Here is an 18,970-nt window from a genome sequence, read left to right as displayed (position 1 = left end):
GGGAGCAGTGTGCTGGCTATTCTGGGAACTTGGAGGAGGCCAGTGTGTGGAAGTAGTTGCAAGCGGGTGTGTGGTGGGGGGAGCCTGACCATTTGCGAGAGGGGCAGGGGGTGGGGAGGGGCGAGTGCCACCCTTTTTTCCAGCCACCAATTCCCTCCCACCCCCTGCCCTGTGCTGGGGTTGGTTTCACTTTCCTATTCCCCTAAATTCTCTGAGTTTTGTTTCTGCCTGTGGGTTCCCCACCTCCACCCACCACCTTTGTCTGGAGCCACCGCTGAAGTCAAGCAGGGAAGCTGGTCACTTTTGGGGTGGGGCTCCATTCCTCCTCCAAAGGCCCTATTTCATCCCTGGACTGGTCCCATCTCCACTCGGGATCCACCTTCCCATCATTCTCAAGGGACTGGAGTCCTCCCAGGAAGAGTCTTGGCTCTGGGCTGATACTCCTTGTATGTATTAAATATTTTGGTTCTAGTGTCACTGCTCACCAGTCTTGTGGCTTTGAGCAGATAACCCAGCCTCTCTGTGCCTCAGTTTCCTTATTAAATTAACATCGTATTAGGATTGTTTACAGGGATATTTGGGCTTCCCTGGTGGCTCAGTGGTAAACAATCCACCTGTAATGCAGTAGACGCAGGAGCAGGTTTGATTCCTGAGTTGGGAGGAGAGCAAGGCAACCCACTCCAGTATTCTTGCCTGGAGAATCCCATGGAAAACGGAGCCTGGCGGGCTACAGTCCACAGGGTCGCAAAGAGTTGGACATGACTGAAGCTGCTGAGAACACACGCATGCACGGAGATATTTATAGACATCTGCCAACCACCTACCTTGTGCCAGGCTGTTCTAGACTCTGGCCTTAGGCCACGAACAAACTCAGCTCCTGGCCCCCGTGTACCTGACCTTTGTTGAGGACAGGGGTCTAACCTTTGACCACATATTGGAATCACTGGGGATCTTGGAAGGTGACTGATGCCCGGGTCCATCTCCAGAGATTCTTGTCTAACGAGATGAGGGCCCAGGCCTGGTATGTTTTAAAGACTCCCATGTTGTTTAGTCGCTCAGTCGTGTTGCAACTCCATTTGCGACTCCATCAACTATAACCTGCCAGGCTCCTTGGTCCATGGGATTCTCCAGGCAAGAATACTGGCCTGGGCTGCCTTTTCCTTTTCCAGGGCTCTTCCTGACCTAAGGATCGAACCTGTGTCTCCTGCACTTATTCTCTACCACTGAGCCACCTGGGAAGCCCATTGTATTTTAGATACTACTCTTTTATTGGATATATGATTTGTAAATATTTTCTCCCATTTTTGTGGACTGTCTTTTCACTTTTTTGATGGTGTCCTTTCAAGCACAAAGTTATTTAAAATTTTATTTCATTGAATAGTTGATTTACAATGTGCTTATTTCTGCTATATAGGAAAGTGATTTGGCTGTGCATATATATATATATATATATATATATAGATAGATAGATAGATAGATATTCTTTTTTATATTCTTTCCATTATAGTAGAAACCAATAGAATGGGAAAGACTAGAGATTTTGTAAAAAAAAAAAAAAAATAGAGATATCTAGGGAATATTTCATGCAAGGATGGGCATGATAAAGGACAGAAATAGTAAGGGCCTAACAGAAGCAGAAGAGATTAAGAATAGGTGGCAAGGATACACAGAAGAACTATACAAATAAGGTCTTAATGGCTTGGATAAACACGATGGTGTGATCACTCACCTAGAGCCGGATATCCTGGAGTGTGAAGTCAAGTGGGCCTTAGAAAGAATTACTATGAGCAAAGCTAGTAGAGGTGATGGAATTCCAGGTAAGCTACTTCAAATCCTAAAAGATGATGCTGTAAAAGTGCTGAACTCAATATGCCAGCAAATTTGGAAAACTCAGCAGTGGCCACAGGACTGGAAAAAGTTAATTTTCACTCCAATCCCAAAGAAAGGCAATGCCAAGGAAAGTTCAAACTACCGTATAATTGCACTCACTTCATATGATAGTAGACTATGTTCAAAATCCTTCAAGCTAGGCTTCAGCAGTATGTGAACCAAGAACTTCCAGATGTACAAGCTAGATTTAGAAAAAGCAAAAGCACAGAGATCAAATTGCCAACATCTGTTGAATCCTAGAAAAAGCAAGGGAATTCCCCAAAAACGTCTACTTCTGCTTCATTGACAGTGCTAAAGCCTTTGGCATTGTGGATCACAACAAAGTGTGGAAAATTCTTAAAGAGATGGGAATACCAGACCACCTTACCTGTTTCCTGAAAAACCTGTATGCAGGACAAGAAGCAACAGTTAGAACTGGACATAGAACAATGGACTGGTTCAAAATTGGGAAAAGAGTATGTTAAGGCTGTATATTGTCACCCTGATTATTTAACTTATATGCAGAGTACATCATGGGAAATGTCGGACTGGATGACTCACAAGCTGGAATCAAGATTGCTGGGTTATATAGATAGGTTTACACTAAGTTTTCTTTTTTTTTTTTTTTGGCGTGCTATACAGCATGCGGGATCTTAGTGAGATGGAAGTGTGGAATCTTAACCACTGGCCCACCAGGGAAGTCCCTCCACTAAGTTTTCAAATCAGGAAATGTAAGTCTTCTAACTTTGTTCTTCTTTTTCGAGATTGTTTGGCTACTCTGGGCCCCTTGACTTTGCATGTAAATTTTAGGATCAGCTTGTCAGTTCCTGTAAAAGGCAGCTGAGATTTCAATAGAGATTGAGTTAAGTCGGTACGGAGAGTATTGCCATCTTCTGGGTTGTTTTAATTGACAGATATTTTCTCCTGGTTATTAATCAGAGTATTCTTTGTATATCTGTTAATTGTTTACTGGACGCCAAACATTGCATTGTGAATTTTACATTATTGATCTGGATTTCACTGAATTTCTTTAAAGAGTGTTGGATTCTTCCTGGCAATTTGGTTGTTACTCCTGGGTTAGCCTGATCATTTCGAGATTTGTTACAAGCTCCTGAATGGTGAGTCTAGAGTAGCCTTCATTAGGGGCTGATTTAGGTTCACTTCTAAGACATGGCTCTTCTGGGTTCTCTACTGAATTTTCTAAGCATTCAGTGAAATCTCTCTACTTTAACTGGAGAGAATCTTATAAGGATTTCTAGCCCTGCGTGAGCTCTGGGAATTATTCCTGCTTCCCTTTCCTCGGGGATTACAGTCCTGTGCTACCAGTTTTCTAGCATCTGAAAGCAGGGTTGTTTCTTATACTCATTGGAAAAGACCCTGATGCTGAGAAAGACTGAGGGCAGAGGAGAAGGGGACGACAGAGGACAAGATGGTCGGATGGCATCACTGACTCAATGGACATGAATTTGAGCAAACTCTGGGAGATGGTAAGGACAGGGAAGCCTGTCATTCTACAGTCCATGGGGTCATGAAGAGTTGGACATGACTGAGCGATTTAACAACAACAATCCAGTTTCTTAGTTGTTTGCAGCCAAAGGATCCACCTGACTTGTTTGTGGCCAGAATCAGAAGTCCTCTCTCCTTTGAACTCCCCAAGTCCTTTGCCCATCCCTCTTCCAAAGTTCTGCCCATGTTGTGGTTTGGATTACAACTGTGTGTGCATGTTTTACCTCCCTCACTGGTCTGTGACCATCTCAAGGCAGGGAGGCTTATCTTATTCATATCTGCATCTGTAGGATATCTGTTATAGAGACATGACAGGCATGTTTTTGTACTATGGTCTGCCCTGACCCTCTGCCTTCAAGTCACCCCACATCACATCCCCAACCTTGTAAAAATTAATGCAATTAAAACTTTCCCCTTTTAAAATTTGAAGTATAGTTGACTTACAATATTGTACTAGTTTCAGGTATACAACATAGTGGTTTGGTATTTTTATAGATACTCACCATATTGAGTTATTTATAATATTGTTGACTATATTCCCTGTGCTATAGATTACATCCTTGTGACATTTATTTTATTGACTTGTTTTGTTTTTTTTTTTTACTGGCCATGCCTCAGTATGTGGGATCTTAGTTCCTCACCCAGGGATCAAATCTGTGCCCCCTGCATTGGAAGTGTGGAGTCTTAACCACTGGACAGCCATGGAAGTCCCAAGGTTTTTGTTAGCTTTATATATGTGTGTGTGTGGGTGTGGGTGTGGGTGTGTGTGAAGTGAAGTGAAGTGAAGTCGCTCAGTCGTGTCTGACTCTTTGTGACCCCATGGACTGACCTGTGTGTGTGTATACATGTATATGTACATATATAACTGGTAGTTTATACCTCTTGCAAGCATGTGTGCTCAGGTCACTTCAGTTGTGTCCAACTTTTTGTGACCCTATGGACTGTAGCCCGCCAGGCTCCTCTATCTATTGGATTCTCCAGGAAGAATACTGGAGTGGGTTGCTGTGCCCTCCTCCAGGGGGTCTTCCCGACCCAGGGATTGAACCTGCATCTCTTGAGTATCCTGCATAGGCAGGGGAATTCTTTATCACTGAGCCACCTGGGAAGCCCAGTTGACACTTCTTAATCCCCTTCTATCTGCCTATCCCCTCACCCCACTCTCTTCTGGCAACAACCAGTTTGCTCTCTTTATCTGTGAGTCTATTTCTGTTTTGTTGTATTAGTTTTCTTTTGCAGATTTCATGAAGTAAAACATACAGTATCTGTCTTTCTTTGTCTGACTTATTTCACTAGCATAATACCTTTCTGTTCCATCCATCTTGTCACAAATGGCAAGATTTTATTCTTTTTTTTTTTTTATGGCTGAGTAATATTTTAATATCTGGCTAAGGAAATGGCAACCCACTCCAGTATTCTTGCCTGGAGAATCCCATGGACAGAGGAGCCTGGTGGGCTACAGTCTACAGGGTCGCAAAGAGTTGTACACAACTGAAGCGACTTAGCAAATATTCTAGTATCTATCAATATCTATCTATTTACATATCACATCTGCTTTATCCATTCATCTATCAATGGGCACTTAGGTTGCTTCCATATCTTGGCAATTATAGATAGTGCTGTGTTAAACATTGGGCTGCATATATTTTTTAGAGTTAGTGTTTTAGTTTTTGTTGGATAAATATCCAAGAGTGAAATTTCAGGATTGTATGGTAGTTCTATTTTTAATTTTTTTGAGGAAACTCCATACCATTTTCTATCCTTGGAACACCGCTCCTCCCACTCTACCCAGAAGGTACCACAGTACAGCGGGTCACAGTCCTTGTCCCACTAGGTCCCTGGGATTGGTCCAGGGGTGGCCTTGAGACTCAAGGCAGGAAATGTCAGAATCCTTGCCTGGGGTTTGCTACCTGTATATTTGGGAAGAGTCCTCTCGCTACTCTGGTGGCAAAGGTCCAAGGACAGCAATCTGGTGCTGCCCTCAGCCAACACTCCCATTGGAGAAAATGAAGCCAACACAGAGGGAGAAATGACGATGAAATGAGGAAGAGAGAAAGACATTCACACAGACACACACGCACACACACATACACACACGCACAGACGCATGCACACACACACATGCAAAGGGGCTCAAGCCTTTCAATCCAGGCAAAATTGAGGTCAGGCCCTTTTTATTCATTAGTAAAATAAGCCAATTACTTTGTTTATCCTTTTGGCTTAATTTAGCTCTGTCATTTGCAAACCAAAGGAACTTAACTAGTATAAGTCATCGCCATATATTTGCTGAATGGTAGAATTAATTTGCATACCTGCCTCATTCCCAATGTAAGTGAGGTAACTTCTGACAAGAACAAAGAAGATAAAATCTTAAAACAAAAATGGAGACTCAGGAATGTGAAAAGATAGTTGAAAAGAAAATGTGAGGATCTGGAGCAAGAACATAAAGATATAAATATGCAGGTCTATTATTAAGTAAAGCCCATAAGACACTCTGGGCTTCCCAGGTGGTGCTAGTGGTCAAGAACTCACGTGCCAGTGCAGAAGACGAAAGAGATGCTAATGCAATCCCTGGGTCGGGAAGATCCCCTGAAGGAGGGCAGCACCACCCACTCCAGAATTCTTGCCTGGAGAATCCCCACGGACAGAGAAGCCTGGGGGGCTACAGTCCGTAGGGTCACGAAGAGTTGGACTTGACTGAAGTGACTTAGCATGCACACATAAAGCATTCTATTATCTGCAGATCAAATTTGGCTTTGAGCTTCCAGGGAGCCAAAGCAAAAAGGGAGATGTAGTAACTCAGCTCCACCACCCACCCACCCCCGCCCCCCACGCCAGAGATAACAGGGTACAAGTTCCTCAGGGGAAAGAATATTTTTCTGAGGCCAATCTTAGCCACATTTAAATAGCCAACGTTTGTAATGCACCTTCTACGTCTGGCCTTTGGAGTTAGGCCTAGGGAACAAGTGAGGTTGCCAAATTTAGTTCACTCGGTCAGCCTTGCATTGACCTCTCAGTGGCTCTTGTCAGAGCTGATCACCCACTCCTTTTTGAAACACTTACTTCACTTGGCTGGGAGCCCTCCTTCTCTGGGCTGACTTCCTCCCTGCCAGCCTCTCTTGTCTGACGTCCATGGCTGTTTCCCTGTCCTCCCCTGATCTCTAAATGGGGGTGGGCCCAGGCTCAATCTCCAGACCTCTCCTCTTCTTTCCTCTCTCTGCCTCCCTGGCCCAAGTCCTCTAGTCCCTCTCCTGGACAATGGTCCCTCTTTCCACCCTGGTCCTCCAGTCTAGTCTCTACACAGCAGCCAAAGGGAGCTTTTAAAAAACCTCAATCAGGGTGACTTTCCTGGTAGTCCAACGCAGGGGGCCTGGATTCCACCCCTGGTCAAGGAATTAGATCGTGCAACTAAAACTCTGTATACCTCAACTAAGGATCCTGCGTGCTGTGGCCAAAGTCAAAGATCTCATGTGCTGAGACTAAGACCTGGCACAGCCAAATAAATTAAATGCATTAAAATAAATAAAAATGTTAAAAAAAAACCCCTGAGTCAGCTCCTCTCACCTCCTCTGCCGTGTGTGTGCTCAGTCATGTCTGACTCTTTGCGACCCCGTGGACTGCAGCCCGCCAGGCTCCTCTGTCCGTGGAATATTCCAGGCAAGAATACTGGAGTGGGTTGCCATTTCTTTTCTAGTCCAGGGGATCTAGTCCACTCGGGAAGACCCAGGGATCAAACCTGTGTCTCTTGTATGTCATGCATTGGGAGGTGGATTCTTCACCACTAGTGGTACCGGAGAAGCCCATCACCTCCTCCCCCCACCAAATCTTCCACTGTGATGACTACTGTGACCAAATGAGATGCACGGGATATAATAAAAGATAATTTTTGTCTCCCAATGTCCCTCTGAAATCCATAAGGAAATTTGTCTCTGCCCCCAGATGAAGTCTTGACTTCCTGTGCCATATTTCCTGAGTGCTGGCCATTCTGACCACGGCTCTGAAGTCCTTCTGAAAGTTTCCTGTACACTTGATCCATGGGCCTGCCAGGATCTCAGGGAGCCCCTCTCAAATTCCCTAGATTTAGGATTTGAAAGCAGCCCCTAGCCCCAGCCCCAATCTCATCACAAAATTCCCTTTTTAGAATCCACCTTCCAACCCTTCATAATCTTGAAGCAGACTGGGAGTTTTGTGTTGACAAAATGGGTTCTTCTATAACAATATCCTTTCACCCTTTCCATCATGCCTAGGGCAAATCCCAAGACCTTCCCGCAGCCACTGGGCCCTACATGATCTGAACTCTGAGCCCCCAAAGAAATCTAAAATGTCAAAATATCAAAGAATATTACAAATAATTGTATGTCAGTAAAAATAAAAATGTAATGTAAAGGCATTTTCAGAAAAAATAGATCAATAACCAGTAAAAAAAAAAAAAAATGATAATCTAAGACTCCAGTGCAAAAGAGTCCCAGTGGAAGGGGAACAGATGGTCCTTATCTGATACTAGTTGTTCCAGAAAACAGAGAATAAGAAGAGGCTGCCCACTTCCTCATCGACTCCCAAACCAAATAAGGACAGTATCAGAAAAGGAAGAGTATAGAGCATTCCAATCTGAACCTGGAAGTTAAATTATGATCTACTAGAATAAAATATAGGAGAAGGGTCCAGCTAGGAGTAGGGTAAGGATTTAAGACATTCAAAATGCAAACCCTCATGCAAAACCTTTATGGATCTGACTACATCAAAATTAAGGATTTCTCCAAATCAGGGACACAGAGAATAGACTGCTGGTTGCCAAGGGGGACGAGGGTGGGAGAGGGTTGGATTGGGAGTTTAGGATTAGCGGACACAAACTGGTATATATAGAATGGATAAGCAACAAGCTCCTACTATGTAGCACAGGGAGCTATATTAAATATCCTGTGGTAAACCATAATGGAAAAGAATATGAAAGAGGATAGATGTACACATGTATAACTGAGTCACTTCACTGTACAGCAGTCATTAACACATTGTAATTCAACTATATTTCAATTTTAAAAAATGAAAAAAATTAAGGATTTCTGTTCCACAAAGGCCCTCAGAGAAAATACTGACAGAAAGCTGGTTGCAATCTAGTGAATACGGAACTCCTGCACAAGTTAATAAACAAAAGCCCAGAAGTATAATACGCGGCCATGAACAGAAACAAGCAGCTCACAGGATGCGCCCAGAGGCAAAAAATAATGAGGGGTGGGTCAAAGAAGTAATCATCACAACTCAGTTAAAATTACAATGAGGGGACTTCCCTGTCTGTCCAGTGGTTAAGGCTCCGTGTTTCCAATGCAGGGGGTGCAGGTTCGATCGTGGAAGAAAGTGAACGTGTTAGTCGCTCAGTCGTGTCTGACTCTGTGACCCCGTGGACTGTAGCCTGCCAGGCTCCTCTGTCCATGGTATTTCCCAGGCAAGAATACTGGAATGGGTAGCCATTCCATTCTCCAGGGGATCTTTCCAACTCAGGGACTGAACCCAGGCCTCCTGCGTTGCAGGCGGATTCTTTACCGTCTGAACCACCAGGCAAGTCAATCCTTGGTGGGGGAATTATGGTGCCGCATGTGGCATGGCCAAAAGATTTTTTATTTTTAATTATAATGAGATATCATTAAAAAAAAAAAAAAACCGGGAGGCAGGGAGAGGGAGAGGGACACGGCAGGTACTATCTGCTATCTTCACAGGGTGTGAAGACCCTTTGGGACGGGTGGTCCAGAGATTCCTTTGAGAGATGGAGAAACACAGGCTGAGCAAGGGCAGGGGGATTACACCGGGTCCGCAGGAGTCCTGGAGAGGCAGGACTTGACCTGGACTCTTCCTCAGCGTCCTGGCGAACTCTCCCTGCTGGAAGGAAGCTAGCCTTACATAGAGCCTTCTTGGTCTGCTTTGGCCAGAGCCCTTAAGACAGGCTGAGGACTGGTTGCCATAGAGATGGTGGGCCGGGCAGTTCCAAGGTTGGCAGATGGGGGTGGGGGATGGGGCAAGACACCAATATGCTAAACGCCCACCAACAGTTGGTCAGGAGACCTGGGCAAGACGCACGGCAGCAGGCTCCGGGGACGGCCACAGGTCTGCTCAAGCTCCTCTCAAGCACCCACCACACTGAGCAGGTGAGGGAGGCCCTGCGGGGAGACTGGCAACCGCTCAGAGGTAGGCTGGCTCTCTGGGGTGCGAGGTCAAGGCTGAGGGAGGCCACAAGATTGAAGCCGAGGCCCAGGAGAGAGTCAGGGAGGTCCGAGATGCGCAGGGACGTGGGATGAAGGGGAGGATGATGCCCAGTTATGACCCCCAGGCTTCTGATGGAGCAGTTTTGGCAAATTGGGAGGATTTGAGTTTCAGGGAAAATAATGAGTTTTTCCCTCCTTGGCTTTGCAAGTCCAGAGTCCTGTGGGGCACTGAGAAGAGCTGTCCAGGACCCAGAGGCAACCCAGGGCAATGGGGGCAAATCTGGGCTTTAGGATAGTCCACATGTTAGATCCTGGCTCTGCTTCCTGGCTGCGTGACTTTAGTCAAGTGACTTCGCCTCTCTGAGCCTCAGTGTTCTCATCTGCGTGATGTGGGTGAGAGTAAGCAAGGACCTCATAAGATCCGTGTGTGTGTGTGTGCGTGCGCGCACGCACGTGTGAGTTCAATTGCTCAGTTAAGTCCAACTCTCTGCGGCCCCGTGGACCGTAGCCTGCCATACTCCTCTGTCCATGGAATTTTCCAGGCAATCATACTGGAGCCAGTTGCCATTTCCTTCTCCAGGGCACCTTCCCGACCCAGGGATCGAACCCACACCTCTTGTGTCTCCTGCATTGGCAGGTAGATTCTTGATGACTAGAGCCACCTGGGAAGCCCCAGAGGGTCCTTGGGAAGGAAGGCTAAATGAGTTAATGCATGAAAGTCCTGAGCATGCAGCAGGTGCTCTGTGAATAGCACTGTTGGTTTTTAAGATTTATTTACTTTTGGCTGCTCTGGGTCTTTGTTGCTGCAGGTGGGCTTTCTCGAGTTACAGTGAGCGGGGGCTGCTCTTCCTTGCGGAGCTTGGGCTTCTTATTGCAGTGGCTTCTCTTGTTGCGGACCACAGGCTCTAGGTGCTCAAGTTTCAGTAGTTTCGGCTCATGGGCTCTAGAGCGCGGGCTCCTGAGTTGTGGTCCTCAGGTGCAGTGGCTCTGCAGCATGTGGGATCTTCCCGGATCAGGGATCAAACCCGGGTTCCCTGCGTTGGCAAGCAGATTCTTAACCACTAGGCTGCCAGGGAAACTCACTGTTGCTATTTTAACATTAATAATTCAGGTCGTGACCCGTCAGTTCCAGGGGTAACAAGGGCCCAGAGGGGCCAGCCAGGGTGCGTGGGACTGTCCCCTGGGTGAGTGGCTCAGAGCTAGGCCTCCTCTCCTACCTCCGCCCAGAGGAGTCTTGGGAGCGGTGATGGTGTTATCCACGCCCAGAAGCAGAGGTCTCGGAGTGCGGGGCAGACACCAAAGAAGGACCGGAGGCTCAGAGGCCGGAACAAGAAAGGGCAAAGCTCTGCGGAAGCTGAGGAGTAAGTGGCTGTGGAGGGCCGGGAGGGATGCAGGGGGCCAGGCCCCGCTGGGGGCCGACTTCCGGACCCTGACCCCTGCCCTCTCCCTCCTCAGTCTCATCCCCTCTCCTCCTCGGAAACCCTCCTTCCCCTTCCAGTGGGCCTGGGAGAGCTTCACCACAGATGGCCGGGTCCTGCATCAGCCGAGCTCCGTCTCGGCCCCTGGCCACCAGGCCCTGCCCTTGCCCCCGGCGGTCCATCACCACAAGTTCCGGCACAAGTCCACGGCCGCCCTCCCAGAGGCCCACGGCTTCTGCTGGAAGACAGACGGGCAGAACCTGGAGAGGAGACAGCAGCTCAGGTCCAGCAGCTGCACCTCCATCCCTCCGGGCAGGGGAAAGAGCCAGGAGCTGGAGCCGCCCAGGGAGTCAGGCCTGCAGTCGCCCAGGAAGTCCTCAAGGTCCGGGTCGGAGCCCGAGGAGTCTGAGCCAGAAGACCCGGGGGCCGAGGAGGCCGAGAGGGGTCTGATTCCAGGGGAACTGCCCCAGCTCCCCAGGAGGGGGTTGATCTTGGAGGAGGAACAGTTTTCAGAGGCCACAGAGGAGGCCGAGGACGGGGAACACCAGGCCCCCTGGAGAAGGAGAACCAGTTCTCGAAGAAAGGGGCGGAATTCTGGTGAGGAGGCCTGGGATGAGAGTGAAGTGCGGTGCCTGGGGAGCGTTTCCAGCTCCACCAACCTCCGAGGACCTCAGAGGAGGAAGCCAAGGGCCAAGGAGCTGGAGGGGCCGTGGGACCTGGAGAAGCTGCAGAGGCAGCTGCAGCAGGAGTTGGACTGTGGTGAGTCCTGGGGCTCAAAGCCCAGGTTCCCCACAAAGTCACACAGTGTAGAGAGGGGCTGGAGCCAGCGACCTGGGCCAGGCATTCAGACATGGCCGGACTGGGCTTCAGGTGCAGGGAGGGATTGCCCAAGGAAACAGGGGGGACAACAGTCCCTGACTTGTCCCTCTGTGGACAGGCCCGGAGAAACAGCCCTGGAAGTCTTTGCGGGCTGCTGTTCAGGCCTCCAGCTGGAGCAAGAAGGCCCACGCCTTGGGAGATGATGAGACTTTTCTGTTTGCAAACTTCCCTACCCGCACCTTCCACAAACGACAGGAGGCTACCAGGTGAGGTGGAGAAGGAGGGTGGGGGCGAAGCACAGGGACTAGAGACGGAGCTAGTTCCCCAAGAGACACTCATTCATTCATCCCTTCATTTACCCATCCATTAGTCTTTCTGATCATCCAGTCATCCGTCCAACCGTCCATCCATCCCCTTGGCCAACTGTTTATTGGCATAAGCCACTTTTCACTCACTTCTACCCACTCATTAATCTATTAGCTAAATGATTAATGCAACATACATTGAGTATCTGCTCATGGGTTCTCAGGATATAAAGGTAAAAAAAATTGGTTTCATCCCTAAGAAGCTCAAAGTCAGCTGCAAAAGGAGACAGATGGGGGAAAACAGGGACAATGGCAGAAGAGTTAGATCATTACTATCCTTGGGGCTTGAACAAGAGACAGTGGGAGCAGGAGGGAAGAATGGGGTGGGGGCTGCTGGCAATATCTAGGTGAAGGCTTGAACCAGGTGGTCATGTGAGTGAAGAGAGAAGGATTTATTTGAAAGGATATTTGGAGGCTGGCTTAGTGGGCCTTGGTGACCAGTTAGAAGTGTGGGGTGAGATCCAGTCAGTATTCTGATAGCACCCTTTGAGTCTCCCCCTGTCATCCCTGCTTGAGATCTTCCCATGCTCCCCAGCGCCCCAAGGATAGAGCCCAGATCCCTTGGGAAGGTGCCGGGCTATGTGTCTATCCCTTTGCACAATGTGAAGGCTCCTCCAGGGAAGTTGCTGGATCTTTTTGATAACAGCCCCTGTCTGGTGCCCTAAAAGGGCCTGGCACAGGGTTGGTGCTCAATAAACCTGTGCTGAGTGTATGTTTGCATCTACCCCTCTGTATGTCTACCTGTCCATCTTTCTATCTGACCATGATTCATGTCCTTACTGGAAGGACTGATGTTGAATCTGAAGCTCCAATATTCTGGCCACTTGATGCAAAGAACCAATTCATTGGAAAAGACCCTGATGCTATGAAAAATTGAAGGCAAAAGGAGAAGTGGGCAGCAGAGGATGAGATGGTTAGATGGGGGTGTCACTTCTCAACGGACATGAATTTGTGAAAAATCCAAAGATAGTGAAGGACAGAAGAACCTGGGGTACTTCAGTCCAAGGGGTCACAAACAGTCAGACACAACTCAGGGAGTGAATGACAACAATTATGCATGAACTCACTCATATTGAGTTTCCGTCTATGTTAGGCACTGTTCTATGTGCTGGGGATACTTTGGTGGTGAAGAGGACAGACAAGGAATCCTGCTCTCATGAGGCTTACATTCTACTTGGAAAGAAGGATAATTAATAAAGAAATGAACAAAACAGAGCTAGAGATGGAAAATCTCTGGGAGGTAGATGGGGTGCTGAGGTCTCACTTTCTCTGACCTTTGAGCAAAGACTTGATTGGCAAGAGGAACTGATCATCAGACCCGGGGGAAGGTGTTCCAGTGGACTAGGTACTATCTATTCAACCATCCACACCATTCATCCATTACACCCACGGATCCCAGCACCATTTCTTTCTCTTTCCCATTCATTCATCTGTCTGTCCCTCAAACCAACGGGCATTACTCTAGCTCCTACTAGATGTGGGGGTGAGAGAAAGAAAGATCTGGGCCCTGCTGTTAAGGAGAGCTGCTTTGCAAGGGGAAGGTGAGGTCACAGGTGTGTGTGCTGAGCTCCACAAGGCTGAAGACGGTCAGAGTTGGGGCACACCACTGGCTGGAATAGGCAGGAGGCTTCCAGGAAGAACTGAGAAGGCCTGAGCTGGGCCCAAGGGCTGAGATCCCAGAGGCAGCCTCCATCCAGTTCGACTTCCATGACAAACCCCATTCCCTAGGCCCCTGGCTCTCTGGGCTGTGGACTCTACCTGCCCCTGGGCCTCCATGAGGCTCCTGTTCCCTGCAGACTTCTCCCACCTCTCTGCTTTTCCTCTCCCCCCGACCCAAGAAACCTGCTGCGGGCCTGGGAGCGGCAGCAGCAGGAAGAGCGGCAGCAGGCCGAGGTGCGGCGGGCCCGGGAGCAGCGAGTACAGCATCAGGTGGCTCGTTGCCTGGCAGCCTACGCGCCCAGAGGGAGCCGGGGGCCGGGGGCTGCCCAGCACAAGCTGGAGGAGCTGAGGTAGGAAGCCCAGGGTTGTGGGGGTCTTGGAGGGGAGAGGGCAGGGAGGTGGTGCTATCAGACCGAAGGACCAAGGAGACCTCGCCCTCACCCCACCCATGGGGCTGAACCCCCAGGACCATCCTCCCTGCCAGGTAGGCAGGTCAGGTCACTTTGCAGATGAAGACACTGAGGCCCAGGAGGAAAAAGGGCTGGGACAGGTCACCCTGTTATTTATTTATTTATTGGCTTCACCTTGTGGTATGCGGGATCTTAGTTCCCTGGCCAGGGATTGAACCCAGGTCCCTGCAGTGGAAGCATGGAGCCCTAACCACTGGACAGCCAGGGAACTCCCAAGGTCACCTGGTTAATAATAACCATCCCAACAGCTGTCAAAGGCTCAAGTTTGAATTGTTCTACATGCATCATCACACTTTCAAATCTTGTTTTCTGATTTCAGATGCCAGGTGTGCATACTATAAAAATTCATGTATTACAGAGATAGTTTGTGGAGAATGTAAATAGTGCCTATGATCTGATTCCTGGAGATAGCTGTTGTTCGTGGTTGGGGCAGAGTCATCCGTTTCATTTTCTTCCTATGTTTTGATCATAAAAAAAGCAAATTAAGATTTAAAAGCAAACCTTTTTTAGACTCATAAGAATAGGTATTATCACCACTCCCATAATTTTACAGATGAAGGAAGCTCCAAGAGCTTAAATAATTTTTCAAAAGTCACAGGTGAGCAGCAGTTCTGGGATTCCAACCCAGGCAGCCATTTGGCCGCCAGGAAGGGCTCAAATGCCCAGTCTCCAGCTACAGTATACCAGGATCTTCCCTGCAAAGTCCAAGCTGGTAAACCAGATAACTCAAAGAAACATGATCGCTGATTCCACTGACACCAAGCACCTCTAGGGAGGAGCTGGCACCAAGGCAGCCCTCCCATCTGGGGAGAAGCACTAGGTCAAGGTGGGTGGGGTGCGGCTGAGAGACCAGGGGGTTCCTGCCCTGTGATGGGGCCACTGAGGATCCAGTGGGGCTCCAATCACCTACTCTTTGAGGCTCAGCCATATCACCCCCAACTTTGCCAATGAGGAATCCTTGATCAGTGAACCGGGAGATGCCTTCTCCCTGCTGGACTTCAAGTTCACTTTTTTTTTTCTCACAAGGCAGGAAGCCGAAGGCTCCGACTCCAGTGGCAGGTGTCAGTGAGAGGAGTGTTCCCGACACAATCCTTTCATTTTCTACTTGGGAGCAGATATTTCCCATGGGGAGTGTCTCAGTGCTTCCAGCCCTTGACCTTAGCTCTGAGCTGCATGCGAGATTCTGCCCTTCCTAGGAGGGAGGGCACAAAAGGCATAGCCCTGTGGTGGGGAGGCTCTGAACCTTCCTTTTATTCTGAGATAATAGACAGGGCAAAACCCCACTGATATGTCTTCCTTTCTTGCTTAGAGCTCCAAGACGTGGGCTTCCTCTCAATTCTAACAGAAATAGCCTCAAGAACCACGCAGGAAAAATGTACGCGACATCACGGGCAAGACAGAGATATAGCTCCGGCCTCCCGCACCCCTATTCCTTGAAACTGCTGTAAAATTCCCCCCTTGAATGATGAAGACTCTTCTTTGCAGTGACTTCTGTTCCCGGTCATGGTTTTCAAGTCCATCTTTTTCTTGAATGGAGGAAGTTTCTTTACCGGGCACATAGCCAAGGGTCCTGGCCCAGCAAGCCAGTGTGCTTTTCTGTGGGGCCCAGCACATTTGCTGGAGGCTCCCAGCAGAGGCTCAGAGTCTTGCGTGCCTCTCCCCCACTGTCCTGTCTCTGCGTGCTGCCGCCACAACCCTCAGCCTCTCTAGAGTGCTCAGCAGAAGGATGCCTGGTCCCACGTGTGATGCGGTCAGAGGACCCTTCTCACAGCCAGGACTCACAGCTTGTAGAGCCGACAGATTTCTGACAAGCACACGAACTGGGTTTTTGTAAAAGGATTGTGCTTCTCCAGTGGAACCTGGATCTTTCTGGGATGTGTTCCTTCACTTGCAGTTTGTTTGTTTTTCAGTCACTAAGTTGTGTCCTACTCTTTGCAACCTCGTGGACTGCAGCACGCCAGGCTCCTTTGTCCTTCACTATCTTCCGGAGTTTGCTCAAACTCAAATTCACTGAGTGGGTGATGCCATCCAACCATCTCATCCTCTGTTGTTCCCTCCTCCTCCTGCCCTCAATCTTCCCCAACATCAGGGTCTTTTCCAATGAGTTGGCTCTTCGCATCAGGTGGCCAAAGTATTGGAGCTTCAGCTTCAGCATCAGTCCTTCCAGTGAATATTCAGGACTGATTTCCTTTAGGATGGACTGGTTGGATCTCCTTGCAGTCCAAGGGACTCTCAAGAGTCTTCTCTAGCACCACAGTTCAAAAGCATCGATTCTTCATTTGCAATACATTTCTTTAGTTCCACTGTCCCATTTTCTAAACTATCGGCTTACAAGAAGCACAGAGAATGCTGGCAAGCTTGTCCCATACTGGCTTAAAATACAGAGAAGAAAACCGAACCCAGGGTCTAGAGTGCGATCTTGCCCAAAGCCACAGCCGACAGTCATAGCGTCTCCTTCACAGGCAGAGAGGGTGCAGGGGAGCGCAGGGCTGTGCACGCAGACGTCCAGTTCCTTAGAAGCCAGTGCTGGCCCCTCTTCCTTGGGGATGGCTGGGAGGATGGGCGAGCCTGGCGGAGTCTGCAGACCCAGGCTCCACGCTCGGTCCCTCACTTCCCAAGTCCCTTGACCCTCCTGAGCCTCAGGCGTGTCATGGACAAAATGGGGGCTGATGATTCTCACTCCCTTCACGTCAGGGGGAATCTCAGCGGAAGACGGAAATGAAACAACTTTGTAAAGCTAAGGGCGGGAGGACAAACAGAAAGTCCTCAGTGAGGGCTCACGAGTGGCGATGGGCACCGTTAGCTGCCCAGAGGCCTGTCTCCCCTCAGGCGCCAGGAGCGACAGCGCTTTGTTGAGTACCAGGCAGAGCTGCAAGGCATCCAGCACCGGGTGCAGGCCCGGCCCTACCTGTTCCAGCAGGCCATGCAGGTGAGGCTGGCACCTGGGCAAGCACGTGGGCTCCCCGAGAGCAGGGCTTCTCACCGGCCGAGAGGGTAGGGAGATGAGGCGGGAGGGGCCCCCTCAGTTTGGACCCTTGAAAAGCCCTGGGGCCCCCTCAGTAATCAGAGTCTCACAGTGTCCTCGGGGCAGCCCAGGTGAGAGAGGGGACCCCTCTGCTTTCTCCTCAGGCCAACGCCCGGCTCAACGTGACCCGCCGCTTCTCCCAGGTGCTGTCGGCGCTGGGACTGGATGAGGAGCAGCTGCTGGCCGAGGCGGGCAAAGGGGACATGGAGGGCGCCCCCAGGAAGCACAGGTGAGGCCCCGCTGTGGGGAGAAAGGCCATGGTCACCAGCACCCTGCCCCGCGGGGTCTCACTCAGCTGTCACCCTGCCCAGGGGACAGGCTAAGGGGCCTCCACCGGCAGCCACGTGGGTCCACCCTGAATTTAGACTTCCATGCTGCCGTGTCCACTCGTTGGCCAGGAGGACTCAGTCCAGCTTTCGCAGTCAGCAGGGCCGTCCCAGGGCCCTGTCCTCCACGTCACCTGAGGAAGGCTGGGCCAAGGTTGTTTCCCCACAGAACGCTTACACTTTAGAACAACTTGGTGCAGAGTAGAGGTTATCAGGCTTGGGGGGCGGGGGTAGTCTCCTGCTCAGGGTCTCAGAGTATAGGAGCCACATTTGAAAGCACTGACATTGGTGATGAAGGCGTTGCCCCTCCTACAGCCCAGGTCTCCTTGGTTACCGGGGTGGGGAGTTGCAGAGCCCAGTGGTCTCTATCTGTGTCTTCATCTTTAAGGAGCCACAGGTCAGTGGGGGCGAGAATGGAGCCCTCATCTCAGAGCCCCCCAAAAGTGGAACCCAATGGCAGCCAGGCTGGCCAGCACTTCGCCCCAAATCCAGACCAAGAGTTGAATCCCTGAGAGAAAAATTAAATGCTTTGTGAAAATACAGTGTGGGATTTCTGGCGGTGGTGGGAAGTGGCTGAGGGTTGGGAGTAGGCGGTGGCAGGTGGGTATGCAGCAGGCTTGGCTTGTGCTCACATCCACCAGGAACGCTGGTTGTTCCGGCGGCCCCCGCCCAGCACCCACGGCTCTGCCTCTGCCCAGAGGAGTGAGTGGGGCATCTCCCAAGAGCAACAGCTGCAACTCCTACAAATGCTGGGTACTGGAAACTCAAGAGTGAACAGGACAGAATGCCTTCCGACTTTGGGAACGCCCAGTCCTGTGGGGGAGGGGGCGGGCCTTTAAAAGGGCACATAATCACACCCTAACAGATGGGCTGGCAGATCGAGCAACTGGGAAGTGGGGGTGTCAGGAGGAATTGTGTGAACTGAGCTTTTACACTTAAGTAACTACAAGTTACAGTCTCCTCAAAGGAAAAGAAAAAGAAAAGCTCACACAGACGCATGTGCCAAATTTTGCATTCAATTTCAGGGGGTTTACAGACACACAGAAGCTCAACTCGACCTCCGGGGCAGTCACAGAGCTCATGGTTAAAAAACCCAATCCAAGGAGCGTGGCAAAGCAGCGTTGGCAGACAATACTAGTAGTAGGGGTTGGAAGCTGGACTGTGGAGCTGGGGGGTCTCGGGAGGAGAACATGCTACGTCGTTTAACACCTGATGGAGTCACGACCCCAGGCAGTACACTAGGAGGACGCCTACTGGAGAGTTGGGCGCTGCCCAGGGAGAGTCCGTGAGCCAGTGAGCATCCGTAATTGAAGGTGTGAAAC

At 49.7% G+C, this 18,970-nt stretch overlaps 1 protein-coding gene across 2 annotated transcripts; it reads left to right on the top strand.

Moving 5' to 3' along the window:
• The first annotated feature begins 9,374 nt into the window (after window positions 1–9,374).
• TSGA10IP (testis specific 10 interacting protein) lies at window positions 9,375–18,160 on the top strand. Of its 2 annotated transcripts, XM_061156518.1 has the most exons (9): window positions 9,375–9,509; window positions 10,794–10,927; window positions 11,022–11,743; window positions 11,922–12,069; window positions 14,007–14,177; window positions 17,127–17,226; window positions 17,341–17,356; window positions 17,389–17,551; window positions 18,037–18,160. In XM_061156518.1, exons 1-9 carry the CDS (start codon window positions 9,375–9,377, stop codon window positions 18,158–18,160), a joined length of 1,713 nt encoding a protein of 570 aa, XP_061012501.1. The 2 variants fall into 2 exon arrangements, with proteins under 2 accessions (XP_061012501.1, XP_061012508.1); XM_061156525.1 differs by lacking the exon at window positions 17,341–17,356 and having other exon boundaries at window positions 17,427–17,551.
• The last annotated feature ends 810 nt before the right edge of the window (window positions 18,161–18,970 follow it).

This window comes from Dama dama, chromosome 2 (assembly GCF_033118175.1).
Source record: "Dama dama isolate Ldn47 chromosome 2, ASM3311817v1, whole genome shotgun sequence".
Lineage (NCBI taxonomy): Eukaryota > Metazoa > Chordata > Mammalia > Artiodactyla > Cervidae > Dama > Dama dama.
This window is presented reverse-complemented; position numbering and strand designations above follow the sequence as displayed.

Coding starts and splice junctions, on each gene's coding strand:
- TSGA10IP (XM_061156518.1), top strand. CDS start 9,375: ATGGGGCAAGACACCAATATGCTAAACGCCCACCAACAGTTGGTCAGG. Junction 12,070..14,006: donor AAACGACAGGAGGCTACCAG/GTGAGGTGGAGA, acceptor CCCCGACCCAAG/AAACCTGCTGCGGGCCTGGG. Junction 17,552..18,036: donor GGCGCCCCCAGGAAGCACAG/GTGAGGCCCCGC, acceptor TTCATCTTTAAG/GAGCCACAGGTCAGTGGGGG.